This window comes from Cynoglossus semilaevis, unplaced genomic scaffold, assembly GCF_000523025.1.
Source record: "Cynoglossus semilaevis isolate Cse_v1.0 unplaced genomic scaffold, Cse_v1.0 scaffold1431, whole genome shotgun sequence".
Lineage (NCBI taxonomy): Eukaryota > Metazoa > Chordata > Actinopteri > Pleuronectiformes > Cynoglossidae > Cynoglossus > Cynoglossus semilaevis.
The window spans coordinates 218,859-234,909 of NW_007585118.1; the positions used below are offsets into that span (position 1 = coordinate 218,859).

The following is a 16,051-nucleotide window of genomic DNA, read 5'->3' on the forward strand; positions in this document are numbered from 1 at the left end:
GTTGCAAATGTGGTAGATATTGGCAGAAGAGGCGTTCCTGTATTAGAACCTCAGTGTCCTTTTGAAAATAATGATGGAAAACGTTTTTTTTTATGGATTTAAACTGAAGCTGCAGTATGTACCTTTCTGTCAGCTCTCTGAGGAATTCAGAGTAATTACCTAGTACCACGAGTGCCGTTATATAACAATGTCTGCGTCACTTGTAGTTTGTTATAGTTAGAGTTTTGCAAAACATGCACAAAGTAACATGTTGGTATATAAAAAAATACAATACACAGTACAAAGTTAGATATGGGTTTGGTCTCTTAAGTTTGAAAATGTGCTCAGTGGATTAAATGTGAATAAGTGAAAAACAAGTTTGTGTGTGTCTATATATATATATTTATAAAATAACATTCAATGAATTAAGTTAAAAACTATGGTTCTGCTGAGGTCACGTGGTCTTAATTCAGATAATTTGTACTTATAAGAACAATAACAGATCAGAATATGTTCATTAAAATAGAAATGGTGTACAATGTCTGTATATGCTGCCTGCATACATGCTCGATACTTAGTTACTAAATGTGCTTTTCTAGAGACGGACCTGTTCTCATGACGAGACCAAAAAGTCATTATAATTATTATTACCTCACTTCTCAAAACCCACTAATTTGTCAGCAGCAGCTAAGTAGACAGTTGGGAATGAGGAAAACAAAAATCAGTTTAATTCTGATTATTTTCCCCCTTTGTACAACTTCAATTTGTTCAGATAATTAAAGTCTAACTTTCATTCTGTTCCGACAGGATTTGCAAACTTATTAAAGCTACTGTGGAGGAGACTTAACAAGAGCTGAGGCTGCTTTATACTGATGCTGAGGCAATCAGACTTATTTAACTGGGTAGGAGGCCTGGTGTCAGGTGGACGTATTCGATCTGGTTCAAGTAGCACAGCTACAACTCTGCATTAGTGAGTTGTTTAGATACATACACCATCAGACCACAGAGTCACATGAAGTCCTTTATGGAGACATTTCTGCTATATATATTCTTCTCCTTGTTGTCCTGAAAAGAACCAGCGTGACTTTATCTTAAAAACACACTGTGGCCCTGATGTTTTAGAGGACGGCTCTGTGTGTGAGCTGCACACATACACGCGTATCTGTGTGAGAGGGTGATGAAAAGGGACTACACTGTGTATTACGCCCATGGCCTCAGAAGCCTTTGTGTGTGCACTTGTGTGTTTGACGTGCAGGTGTGTAGTGGAAACCACTTATTCTGTCAAAGTGCTGAACATGAACTTTTGTCAGCACTAAAATCGACTTCTGAAACATTTCATGGAAGCTTTTTTGTATTTTCAGCCGTTCTATAATGTGTTGCCTCCCTCCACCAGCGAAGGGTCAATGTAGCGTCTCCCCTTCACCTCCTTTACTTCTGAAGAAAATTCAGCTATACAGTACGTGCCGCAAGAATAAAACCAGGGCTTGGACGATTCTGTTTCGTATTGTTTCACACTAAATGAATTTATATAGAGGTAGAGCTGGGCTTAATATACATTTGATTGTTATTTTGGCACCAAATATAAATAATGTATATTGAACAATAAAAAGCAGTCATCGTTAAAATGATCTGACACATTAAGCATTGTGTGTAAACTATTTTTTTTACCAGGCATTTGGTTACGTGATCGCTTCCACCCTTTCTGTATTCTGTTTCTAGTTTAAGGGCTTTTAGAAATTCAGCGTAAAAATGACAGAAAAAGACCTAGACAGCAGACACAGACGAGCAGCAACAGCTAACTAATAAAGCAAGAAAGAAAATCTCAGCCTGTGGACGTCACGGCTGTGTGTCCTTCCGTTTCTCTCTCTGATGAAGACGTTGATCACACCCACCTGTGGGCTGTGCTGTTTACCTCATTAGCCTCACTCATCTCACCTGGCGTCCTGGGGATATAAACCTCTCTGGCTCTCTGTCCTGGTTTGTTCATTGATGTTGTTTGACTTCTGCTTGTTTTCGACTTGTGTTTGCCCTCGTTCATTTCTCTGCTTGTGTTTTCAGTCTGTGTCTGTTTCCCAGCCAAGTTTGGTTCATTTTAGTTGTGTATTTACACATTTGTCATTTACTGATAGCAATTTTTTATTTTTAGTTGATTGATTGACTGAGCAGGAATCCAGGGTTGTGAGACTATTGAAAAGCAGGGTAAAGAACATTTTACCCTGCAGAGGAAAAGCAAAGAGATTGTTACCTTTAGTCCAGTGAAGTTAAAAAAAATCTCAGTGGCAGTTTAATAATGGCCACCCGTTCTTTAGCCGGAGTGATTTCCCTGGTTGCAGCAGCTCTGCAGAGAATCTAGTCCTCGTACTTTTCACTCTGCCCTGTCACTAATCCCCTCCTGGGTAGACAAATCTGAATTATTCAGAGGCTGAATAATGGGGTGCACAGAAAATCAAGAATCCCATATACAAAAAGAAAGTCTGGTTGTTAAAATAATATATATAAAAACTAAAGTCATTAAGACCCAAAAAAAGATCTGCTAGGAAGAAATTAGCCAATTTAGCAAACAACACTTAGATGGGTTTGCAAAACAGCAACTAATTATTAAGTCAGGCTGGAATTATAAAAACAGAGGATTTAAACGAGAAAGAAGAATGTACAGGTCCAAGGTCTGCGGCTGAGCAGAGAACTTATCAAAGAAGGATGTTGTTTACTAAATGTACAAAGGAATTAGTCTTCAGTCTGGGCTCGCCTTGACCACAGTCTTTGGGGATAATGTTTTCCATCGCAACACATGAATAATGGAACACAAGTGGGTGAGAAATTGCCCATGATTTATGACGGGTCTTCAGACTCTGAGTCCACTGCACTGAAGGTGGTTATACGAGGTGTCTGTGGAGTTCCCACAATATACTGCTCTCCAAATTAAATTTACACATCTGCAGATGATATATTGTGGAATTTCTCTCAAGTATACGTACAAGGCCTAGGTAATTTTACAATAAACAGTGTTTCATTTGCGCATATTGAAAAAAAAATAGTCAGTAATTTATTATTGAAATTATTTTCAAGATACAACAAACGTGTTCAGGCTTTATAATGGCATAGTTACATATAATAACCTGGGGAATAAAATCGAAACAACCTGCTTATTAAATAATTGTTCAACTTGTACAAAATATTTAATTTTTAGTAATGTCTTCAGCGCTGTTTTTACTTGGCAATGATATTTTCTCCACTTCATACATTTGAAAAGGTTTAAAACAGCTGGTTTGCATAAACAGCTCTCCCTGTATTCTAAACTGTTTGTCTTTTATTTGTCACTTTCATAGATAAGTCCACAGCAAATTTTATTTTTTTATATATATATATATTTGCTTCGGTAATTGTTCTAACCTGTTAGCAGATAACTAAGGTAACTTCTTATTAATTTTGACTTTGACCAAACGAAGATAATATGTTTAGAAAGTCTGTATTAACAAACTGTCACAGTCTTTAAAAAGTGCTCAAACAAAAATATAACATTACCTAATATTGTATCCTCAGATTTAGGTGCAGAATGTTTTGATGGAAAAAATGTGATGAAAAAAACCCAAACATGTTTTGTATTATTTTGTTTTCTTTATCCAGACCTAAATCTCTTAATCATGGAAATGCAGATATTTACTCTGCTTTTCAAGTCAATACTAAGACCTTAGCTGAAATGTGAGTTCAATACAGTTCGTATTTAGAGGATAACAGCTTATCCTCATCCTATGCCGGCTGACTTATTCTTTCACAGAGAAAATCCCCTGAAAAGAGGAGCTGAGATAAGTTTTACATGAGGAAGAAACATGAGTGTGAATATTTATTACCCAGAAAATGCTCCCCAAAGATTCCAGAAGCATCACAGAGAGAGGTTTTTGGCGACATCAACCAATCATTTCCGCCTGTTACGTGCTAACATTTACTTTAGAACGAGAGGAGAAATCTACTTGAATAAACTTAAGAAACAATTCCCCTGCTGATGTTTCAGACGTCAGTCTTGAACTAAAATGTCATCAAACTGCATGACACATGAAAGTGATTAGAATGACATTCCTACTGTTCCCCAAATCGTGTTCAGAGGGTGAAAACCACAGAATAGAACATGATGGCATTAGTATTGGTGTCTTACCTCATCTTGGTAGATAAAGAACAGCATGATGGACAGAATCTCCAGGAAGAAAATGAGCAGGAGGAGGATAAAGAACTGTGGAAACACAAAGAGAGGAGACAAAGTCATTTAACAAACAGAATGTGGGGCAATTGTCACAAGTGGGAGAAGAGAAGAGTGGCTCTATAAAGACTGAATGAGGTGTGGAGAAGAATTACCAGGAAAAACATTGGACCAGTAAAAGATAATAGTAAAAAGAAACATTCAAAGAGGGAGTGTTTTTTTTTAGGTGCACATGAATAGATAGAACTTCCAAAACTGAAAGTGATTTAAGACGAGATGATGAAAGAAGATGATGTATACCTCAGTTTTCCCTTAGAGAATACATTATGTCCTCTCTGGTATATGGACTCATTCTCCTACTGTCTTTATTTATTAAATAAATATCAGATTGTTATCTGACTATCAGAGATGCCATAGTAAAAATAATTAGTATTATTATGAGACATAGAATCATGAATAAGGTGATGTCAAAGGTCAAAGGTCATGTAAGTCAAAAGCCAAGCAGCTGACATTTGACTGAGCAATAGTTACACACGAGAACTAAGTTATTGGAGAAAAGAAATAAATATAAATGTGATTAAATGAAAGCAAGATTATCCTCCTCCAGAGCAGCTGAGGGAAATAAATAATTGATCTGAGAAGTGTCTTTTCTTTTCTATTTCACATCTCACATGTCTTTATCTTCATCTCCAGTCCGCTTTGAAAATAAGCTCAAAAAGAACAGAGGAGCAGCTGCTTTGTCTTTGTCATTGTTTTAGTTTGTTTGGAACAGGTTTTATAGAAAATGTTATTAAAACGGTAAAGACACATTTAAGAATGGAACTCAAATGGTATTGAGTTTGGTCATTTGGCATTCATGTTAATCTGGTGTATCTCTAAAATGTTGTTTATGGACAGGAGATTTCTTGTAGTGAGACTTCCCTTTTACCCTGCTTAAAGTGTTTGAAGGACTTGACTTTGAAAGGATGCTGATGTGAGTCCTTTCTTCAGACGTCACAACAGTAGGTATTTTTGTTGAGGCATATTTAGCCCAGTGATTGTGTTGGAAGATTTTACAGATATTTGTCTCAACTTGGTGCCAGCAATAATTGAACAGAGGACAAAGTCAAACATGGGGTTAATGTTTTGTCAGTGGGAACACTGACGTCCACCTGGATTTGAACCCTACACTGGCTTTTCTGTTTTATCTTGGGTTAGGTCGTGGTAAGGCATGCTACTAGATTCAAACCTACAACCTTACATGTGGAAGACAAATTCTTATGTGTTAGTACCAAACAGGCATGTTTCAGGAGTAGTGACTCTCACTTGAGAGCACATGAAGGTGAAGGTTAGTGAGTTTATTATTTTTTTCTTTAACTCAGCACTCAGACTTCTGTTTGTTAGTCTGTCTGAGTTTCTTATGAGGCGGCCTCAGTGTTCTGCACTTAAAGTCAAGGACCAAAGTTTTTGAGAACTATGGTGCAACAGATTATTTTTATTTCATGCCACACCAACTGTGTTATATAATTTACCTTCATAGATCCCTATTATAATTTTATATGACAATGTGATTACTGTCCTTGCAAGTGGGCACGGGGTAATGTCCAACCACAAAGACCAGTCTCTCAGAGTTAGTGGCTACGTCTGAAATGTTCAACACTGGTTTCATTATTAACCGTATCAAACATCATGACTGCAGTTCCATTGTGTTTTCCAGGCATTTGACTGACAGGAGATGTGAGATCTGCTGGTTTTATAGACTGACATGGAACAGTCAATGAGCTGTCAGAGGCCCCAGAGGTCTGCTGGCAGCTGCAGCACCGATCCATGACTCACTGATCTCAGAGAGGATGAAAGTGTGCACAGCTCCACAGGCAGGTGAGAGACCAGCTCAGTAAAAATAATAATAATAATAACAGAAATGAGAGTAATGTTTGTATATTTATTTCTTGTATTCTTTATGTGTGGTGCTTTTCCTATAGTTCCGCCTTATCGTATGAGCATCAATATCTGGCTTTGGAATATCAACAACTATACATGTCCAAAGATTTTTTTAGGTTTTAACAATCTTACACATCCTTCCCCGTGCTGACAAAAAAAAGATATCAGCCTGAATCAAGCAACAAATGGAATCAGATTCAAAAACACATGTCAAAAATCTGGTCTAAAAAATAACATTTTGTCTGTTTGTTCTTCTGTGACCCTTCTATTGATTCGTGGAGAAAATGTTCTCCCTCCCATCGTGTCAGCAGAAGAAAGAGTTCAACAGTGCAACTTCACAAATAGACATTTAGATATAGCATGTGTGTGCTTAAGAAACACAGGAGAGAGTTGTGTCACCGCTGGCATGCTTCTATTGGATTTATTATCTATCCTCAAATAATCGATTTTCAGCCACTAGAAACAGGCAGACCATGAATCTCTTGTGGTCTGACTAATTTTCCCTTTCCCTGACCTCTAATGGGCATGTGCTGGCGAACAGATGCTAATTGTTGACAGAGAGAACCAGCAAACAGGGCTGACCTTTTGCTGGCCAGAAACACATGGTAGAAACCTCTCAAGAAAATGAGTTGTTTTTGTAAACTGGCTGTGCCCGTTTACATGGGTCACTGCAGCAGATAATATGAATGGAAATGTGGGCACAAGATGTTGTTTTTTTGCCAGATGCAAACTTATTATATTGCCAACCTTGGGTCATGCACTGGGAAGACACCGACTGTGGCTTATCGATGGCTGGTTGTGATGAGAAAGTTTAGGTTTCTAGCACAGACACATAAGCATAGCAACCTTGGCTGCTAGAAACGATCCTCGTAGTTGTAAAGAGTCATAGTGATTTATACCTGCCTGAGTGCATTGGTTGCATTAGTGGCATCTTCTGTACAAAGTCAAACAGCACACATGTGAAAACTGGGCACAGCCATACATCTACGTGCTGAAACACATACAGCCTAACTGTGAATCTAGGCCAGTTCGCCGCTCTGGGATGTAGCTGTGAATGTTGGACAGATCTGAATTAAATCAAATAATGTGACCTGATATAAATTACAACCATATCAATCTATATGTCTCAGTTGGTCTTTGTCGGTTTTTCATCTATCATTATTGAGGTGTAACACTCACAGCTGCAGGATTATCTGGAGTATTGTCACAACAAATACTCTATGTTGGCAGTGTTATAGTTACAGAAATCCTCAGTCACTGATGTTAGCTGTTGAACACATTGGTCGACCTAAAACAAATCGTGTAGTTTTAACCATGAAACTTGAACGACATAGATACGAACACAAACAACATTGTTTTTGTAAGTTCTTGAATGTTGTTTTAATGTGAACAATTTGGACCCAGTCTCACATCATTCGTCGCATTCAAGATTTCCACTGTTAACGCCTGTTTTCTTCTAAGAAAGTGATCACCTCATTACACCAGAGGACCTAAGATGGTCGGAGGTAGCACTTAACTTTGTAAAATAGCACCAAAAAAGCAATTGAATTAGCTAAAGGATTTTACACTGCTACAAAGAATGGATTACTGTAATGGAATGGTCCACGGCTGCAGTCACTGGACTAAATGGAATCTGGGAATACTAGTTGTGTTTGTGTACGAGTGTTGTTGTGTCACTGCAGAACTGTGGAGTGGGGTGACAAGTAGAGCGGAAAGCTCTAAATAATAAGTAAAAATAAATCAACAAATAAGTAAAGTGTAGGTGTGTGTCGTTTTCCAATAATCATAAAGTTGTTGTAAATGGACTCTAACATTATAAATGCAGTCCCTCAGCTGAAATAAAAAACTTGAAGAAAGGCTGGTTTTGTCTTCTGCTCCCAGGGTAACTGTGATAAATTATCATAAACAAAGACCCGGGTCGCACGACAAAAGAACCAGAACAGACTCAATATGTTTCTCCTGAATTGTCATTATTCAAACTGACTCACTGTACATTATCCTCTTCACAACAGTGGCTTCCAGCAGCTAAAAACAGCAAAGATTTATAGGCGATTGGAATAAAAGGAAACCAAATGTGGCCATAAAAGGTGTTTTATAGAGCAGGAGGCGGTGTGGCTCACTAAACTGTTACTGTCAAATAACTCCTCTTCATATATTCAACACATTTTTAAAGTACACTAGAAATGTATGTAGCATACAAGTAAGTTTGATATTTAAGATTTTTTTGCTTTAAAGAATTTGTTATTGCAAATTAAATAATTGCACAAATACTTTCAGTAGATCCCTAAATCTGCCTTAATATTCTAGACCTTTGAGCTCTGGAAAATCATGGTCAAACTTTAGTCATCAGCAATAAAGCAGCAATTTTTTTAATTATTATTATCATTTCGACTGAGATGATGGACAAACCAGATTACAGCAAAAGTTGTAACTCCTTATATGGTCATCAAAATAAGTGGTCGCCGCTACTGTAAAGTGTTCTACCTACATAACAACACCCAGCTGTAGAACATCCACGTGAGTTCTTTCTAGTTCCTGGCCTGGATAAATTGAAGTGATGCATCAGAAAGGGCATCTTGGGTAACGCCTGACTCCTACCCCTGAAAAAAGGGAGCAGCCAAATGACAGAAAGTCTGCTCTCCCTGAGTGGACCAATGAGATAAAGATAGTACTGAGACGCCTAATGGTGCGTATAACCATGTCAGTCCATTGCCACAAATATAAAACCCAGTAAAATGGCCCTTGAGGACTTCTTTATTTCACTCTCAGGAAACCAGCTTCTAACTGTTTTTTTCTCTCCATTGTTCTGTGAGAGTTAATGAGCCACAGCCATGTTGTATCTAAGTGAAGCCTCATGAGACATAACAAAAAAAGACGCCAGGACACTGCAGGACAAAGGGCAAAACACAACTTTACAGGCTTAATCATGTTTTTCCTCCAACTTGTATTTTTATCACAGAGACACAGAGAAATTTAGAGCTTGAATCTCTTATAGTTCTATGTTGTTTTAACTAATTCTGTCACACAAGACAGTGTAATATAAGGCCTTCAACATGTGTTTACTTTGTGTTATGACTTGTTTTGCCACCAGTGTTGACATCTGTTTAAACTCAGAGACTCATGTTTCAGCAGAGGTACAGAATAACAGCCGTGTTCAGTCCAGGCCCAGCCATCGATTCCTTTGTGCTCACCAACTCTGTAATTTCCACATCAGGTACAAGCTACAGTGTTTTTTTGTGTGTTGACAGATCAGCAAGACTGATGAACCATTCATGTCAGGTACACGGTCCATCAGCGCCTCACAAATCAATACCTTCAAAGATCTGGCTGCCTTAAGCTAACATGCAGGGAAGCCTTTGAGGTAATAGCCTCGGTCTGATCATTCCGCTCTGGCTCTGCATCTCAGAGCCGTGTAAAGATGCAGAATGATATAAGTCCAGTCCTGTGCATTAGAGGAGGTGAACAAGTCACTGTAGTGATCTCAGCATTCTGACTAATCTCTGCACAGATTAGGTCACAGATCTACCGCACAGTCCCCAGTGCTTTTTGATTTGTACCTGTATTGACTTACTCAACGCACTGGTGTGAAACATGGCTTTAATTACCTATTACCTTAATGAGACAATTCATCATCCCCAAGTGGCTCTTTCCTTCTACCTTAACCAAGTGGCTATTGGTTTTCCATTTCCAAAATTTGATCCATTAAATATTACAGTGTGTGTGTGTCTGCAATTAGATAGTTATTGATCTTATGTATAGTCCATGACCTTTTTTATTCCTAACAGCATCTTGGATAAACCTTAAATTAGACGCTTTTGGTCATTTACACTTTTTTTCCTTGTAAATGACAGTAAAAGATGAACAATAGATTCGTGTGGTTGTGAGAGGAGCAGGTGCTGTAGCTCTATATTCACTAAAAAATGTTTTAAAAAAAACCCAAAATATTCAACCATCTTGTGTGCAGCTGCAGACTTTCAACTGTATTGTGACAATTTCTTTAACCCAACACCACTTTATAACAACGTACGCTGACCTTCTTAGCTTATATGGTCTGAACTGTACATCCCACTTTAAGATCTTTGGATTCACCACAACAAAGCTGAGGAGTCTCGTTCTACAGAACCAGACTTTCTTGGAGTGTGTGAATATACACCACAACTTTTCAGTGGAGTTTTTGGTTACATAATAACAAACTTTTCAAGGCTCAAACCGTGAACTTGTGGAAGTATTTGTGTGCGTAGTATTTAGTCAGTATCTTCTTGGCAGCTGGAGAGAAGTACTGCACTAAGAATTTAAAACACCGAGCTCTGAACAATGGCTGCCAATCAGTGTGGGGGTATTTCTGATGGAGAACTGACAGAAAAGCTGGAAACAAAAGAAAAACCTGACTGAAGACTGAGGAAATGATTTATGTCCATTTCTTTTTCTTTAGTTGTTTTCCTTGTCATCTGTGTTCTTTTTTAACTTAATACATTTAATCTTTTGACAAGTAAAAAGTGTTTTTTTTCTCTGAAATACGCTAATCCTGCTAACCGCTCATTTCATGTTTTTCAATTTTAACTTCAGACTTTAAGGGAAGCGCTGCATCATTTGTGTCACAACAGTGCTACCTTGGCAGACTTATGCCTATTGTACACATTTTCTAAACACAATGTGATATATTCTCTGTAATCTTTTGGTTACAGTTAATATATCATATTTTTTCTTTCATAAAAATAAACAATTCTAAGAGGGTAATTTTTTTATCTATAAAAAATCCCTGCACAGCCAAAGTTAGCCCTACTACAAACACGCAAAATAATAAAAGTCTGATATTCAACAGAAAACTGTGCCGTCGAGGTCAAACTCCTCTGCTTGACAAGAACAGCACAAAATACATTTAGTCTCAAAGACAAAACTGCCTCAACACAGACAGAAAATCCTGCAGCTCCACTGGGTTTTATAATATTTGGAAAAATCCATTACTTATTAATTCCAACTCCAACGAAAAATAAAATATTATAATATTTTCTGATGCATTACATGCATAACAAAATCCATTTTCTGGTCTTTCACAGGGCTTTTACTTTTTACTATGACAAAATCCCCTTCCATAATTTTACAATGTATTTTTTACAATGTCTAGTTAAAGTCAGTGGACATCTTGGGATGGACTGATGAACGATCCATAGTCGAGGGACTGCTGTGGTTGGCTCCGGCTGTCACCCCTGACCCTGAAAATGATTAAGTAGCAGAAAATGGAGAGATGGTCAATAGATTCATGGATATTTATCAGCGGCCTCTCTATCATTCTTAGTGATGAACATGTGGTCAGAGTCTTCTTTTCTCTTCTTTTCCGTTTGTTATTGTCGACTTGGGTTTTCTGTTTCTCCCTCGAGATCTGGCAACGCTGGTGAGCAACAGTGTGGAGGGATCTCAGATATATCCTATGGTTTTACAGTTACTAAGGTAAAATGTTAAATAAAATAACACAGTATATCTGTGCCCTACATGTACACTCCAGCCTGGTGAGAGCAGAGCAGGAGTGGATATATGAAGTCACCTCAGTTTCACATTCTATAATACTTTTCTGACATTGAAAATGTATGAGAGTGGCGTGCTGTGTGCTGACCTGGCACTGGCTGTTAGAAAGTTATGCAGCCATTAAAAGCTTGTGTTGGACTTCAGTGTTTCGTTCACGGCTCTCAGATAGAGTTGCAGTCGACGTCCCTGTCTTCTACCAAAGGCTGCACGTCTCTTTTCAAGATTGTCAGTGTGTTTTTGTAGTCATAAGAAACATAATGTGTGTGTGTGTGTGTGTGTGTGTGTGTGTGAGAGAGAGTCCTGAGTTTTTTTTGCCATTGCAGAGGCACAAATGATGTTCATTCAGAAAAATGTGATTATCCACAAGTATATTTTTTCATGTATTATTTTCCCAGGCACACAGAGCATGTCTGTGATCCTCTGAAGCTTTTAGCTTGTAAATATAGTCCATTGTCCAGTATATCACACCTTTCATTGGCGTTCTTCTCCTCTGACCAGCAGACAGTTTGTTTGGTCAGATTTATGTGAGCCTATCTGCAGTCCTTCTCTGTCTCTGTCTCGCTCTTGCTCTAGTGTTTTGTCCTTGTCTATGACTCTGCAACTTTTTGGGCGTCTGATATTTGCTTTTATTTAATCCACTAAACACGACCAGATTCAATACCTTTGTATTAGACCTGCTTCTGTTCAGATTTCTGTTTTTCATTAGAGATTGATTTTTATAAAACCCGACCTTTGTTTCATCCGACCTCAGCCAAATATCAACCATAACATTTTATATTGAAGAAATAGATTTATTTACAATGCAGACGCTCTTTTTTTTTTCAACATAGTTTGCAGTAGAATTTCATACGTCCAGACACGGTTTCTCCACAGGGGCCCAGTGTTTCATCTTCAGTCCATTACAGATTCTTGAGAGATGTGATTAGTTTTGTACACATGGTACGAAGGAGGCAGCTGCTCTGATTCGTCTTCACCTTTGTTGAATATTTTTGGACATTAGTGTGCAATTAACCATTAAGACATCTAGTTTCTCTTAAAAACTTCGCTTCTTTCAAAAGGTTGAACATGTTTTGGAAGTCATGTACACTCAACAAAACTCCAAAAACCTCATACAAAAAAAATATCAAAACCATTTTCTGAAAAGTTAAAATTATCTTATTGGATGGATCTTACAACAACAACACTAACAGTTTTGAGAGAACAAAGTAATTACAGTCATTTTCACATCATTCTGGGGATGGTGCTCTTTCTGCTTTGTCTCTTATCATTTCTGTCTCTTATGATCAACATGATAATAGGCCCTGGATTCTGAAGGAAGAAGGTTTTTTTTTTCCTGTGTGAGAAATAAGCAGCTCTGTCACTCATTAAAGCTGCTGACTGACTCTTTAACTACTGTACACCCAGCCCCGTTATACTGACACGGTACAGGAGCTGGTTTGGTCAGTGTCACGGATCACACTAATGATCAACAAAATTCTCACAGAGAAACCAAATGCTCTTTCCTACTGTGGCACTTTTGTTACAATTAAAACAGTTTCCATCCCTCTGTGAATCACAAAACCCTACACTGCGCTGCAGCGTAATTACTGTATGTGGCATAGTTTGCTTTCACTCCAAAATCCTTGCCCCTTTGCTCAGGAAAATTACACTGAAAACTACACACGCTTGTGTAAAAACTGAAGCTCTTGTTAATTACAGCCCAGTATCACAGAACCAACCAATCAATCAACTGAGCACAGCCTTATGATCGAGTGGAGAAACGACGTCTGCCAAATTTAGCAACCGGCATTCCACATGAGTTGGATTTATTCCTGTTAAGGTAACTGCTACTCTTCATTAATGTTGTCACTTAAACTCTTCTCCACACACTTCAAGCTGCAGCCCATTTCTGTCACTGCATTTCAGCCCAACTTATTTGAGCCAGTGAGCCACTGTGGAACTCAAATAAAGCCTAACTTTACCAATGGCCTCAGTTTGATGCCACTGGTACAGACTTCCCACTGTCAGCTGACAGGGGCAGCTTCCAGATTATGGGCCGAAATGACTTTCAGTAAAATACTTAGTTGTGAAGTATTTTTAACATGTTCTATTGTGTGGAAATCAATTACATTCTATGAGATATTTTAACTCAATGTGTATTAATGTGTATTAAGGGCCAAATAAAGATGTTAAACTAGATAGAAGGCAGAGTATCCTGTACATGACTGGAGGAAAACCACTTTTTTTTCTTAGATGTTGATGGGGTATCACTTGACTGTCCATTACAGAATCCAGTCGTTAAGTTAACAAATCTGAAGAAATAGCTGGTCCAGAAGTGACAGAACAGTGTCTTCATAAACTATGGCTGAAGAAAATCTCTGAATAGAATTGCATTATCTTTGGAAATTATGCATTCAATAAAAAAGAAAAGTAAGTTAACAACACAGCAATGGAGCATTTTATTAAAGCATTTTATATGAAGTCTTTTTTCTTCTGTTCTTCCGCATATCACAACCACATAAATTTATATATTTCTCTTTATAACTTACTTACTCATAGACCCATTACCCCGAGCTCGCTATAAATTCTCTCTAGGACTCTCATCAGAAGAGGATGAGTGTTGTTTTTTTCTTTATGTTATAGTAAATATTTCACAGTTTGCATCAACAGTCCATAACAGATTATTTTCATTAAACTGTCATTTTTATTGCTTAAAGCAGGATTGTAAACAGAAGTACTCTCTCTTTTTTACACTATGTTTACACTGTGATTATATGTTGTTGAGTCTTGGTTCATGTGTGTGTGTGAGAGTGTGTGTGTAGGAGTGTGTTTTTAAAGCTATTCTATATTGATGTGATGGATTGCATTGCACAGGAAATGTCAAAGTAAAGGTAGAGATGCCTTAAAGGTCTTCTCCTGCTGTCGGTTCAGACCCAGAAACCTGTCCTTGATTTTTATGTCGAAGTTATTTACATTCTCAAGATAAAAGGAAAAATCCATTCATGACCTTAGAATTACATGGTTATTTTTCCACACCTTTATCTAATTCTGTATTCATGGATTTGCAGTATGAATGTGAGCCCCACCTGTATTACCTTCCCCAGTTCTGAGTGCCTGCAGCTCAGAGTCCTGTGGTTATGAAAGTCATTTGAACATCCATGTTGTACGGTGTGAAGACCGGTGGATTGTACAGTGTTGCCTCGTGGACATGTGAGAATTCTAATGAGCTTGATCAAGGCCTTCTGGTGTTTTTCCACATACCTCTATAAACTGTAGTACAAAAGTAATACATACCACACACCCTGTCCTTGACTGTACATCAATCAGTTTATAATGCGCTGCATATGTGAGGATAACCTTTGCCCCGACGACCAGCTTTGACAAGACAAATGACTTTGAAGTTAACTTGGCCTCTCTGATGTCACAGGTTTTACCAAAAAAATAAATAAAATGTATAACGTTCAAAATTAGCTCCTTTTGATTCACACTTGTTTTGTGGAAATACATTTTATAGTATGTACAGTAAATAAATTAAAACAAAACACAGACTGTGTTGTGGGCTGTTGATAAACAGCCTGTATAATTAATGAAAATCTGAGCAGAAGGATTTCGAGTGAACAAACTGTTTTAAAGCACAACATTGCGACAAATGCAACAGCATGTAAATGACCACATCCTCTCCACTAAAGGAGTGGAATGGAGTTATTTTACATTGTCCCACCAATACACAGTCCTGGTTTGTGGTTTATCTCAAACAGATGGTCTCTCTGTGTGGGGTTTCAGGAGGATTTTTTTCAGGCTGTTCTGTTATAAATGACTCTCACTTGTAAATGTGTGATTGACTGGCAGTCTATTAAGGGTGTACCGTACATTTACCCTGATGTCACGTTGAAAAAATCTTACACATGAAACCATGCAAAGAAATTAATTTGCCTTCTGTTTTTTTAACTTCACATATTTAAGACTATAATTCTCAGAAACATTTATAAAGAGTTATAACAGGTTCGCATAGAGGATTAGAGGGTGAATGAACTCACTGCCAGTACATCATCCACCTACTCTACGACGATGTTGCCAGTGAATGTTTATCTAAACACCAGCAACCAGTGTGTGAGTGTTGGTGATGGTTCGTCTCTCTGTGCTCCACCGGTGAACTCTTCAGGGTTCTTGCCCAGTGACTGAGGGATGGTTCCCGCCCCCCACCCCTCCTACCTGCTCACTTGAAATTCTAAGAAGAAAATAATTGGTAGAAGAATCGTAAGCATCGTCACTAACCATGTCCATGACAGCAGGTCTTGCTACCATGGTGTTAGCTAATACTGTCAATATTGTGGCCTTTCTCACAGTCACCTTTTACATTCATCTCCATCCACTGTAGAAAGACTTTTTATGAATTTCACTGAATATAAATGATTCTCACCGAATCTATGACAGTCATATGAGAAGGTCGACGCTTGT

The 16,051-nt window shown here is 38.0% G+C and overlaps 1 protein-coding gene across 3 annotated transcripts in view; it reads right to left on the bottom strand.

The window, feature by feature from the left end:
- tspan4a (tetraspanin 4a) overlaps positions 1 to 16,051 on the bottom strand; it is a 115,586-nt gene that overhangs the window by 32,878 nt on the left and 66,657 nt on the right. For all 3 annotated transcript variants that reach the window (XM_025053715.1, XM_008337310.3, XM_008337309.3), the window contains one exon: positions 4,130 to 4,204. In XM_025053715.1, coding sequence (XP_024909483.1) covers positions 4,130 to 4,204 — 75 coding nt within the window. The remainder of the gene's footprint in view (positions 1 to 4,129; positions 4,205 to 16,051) is intronic.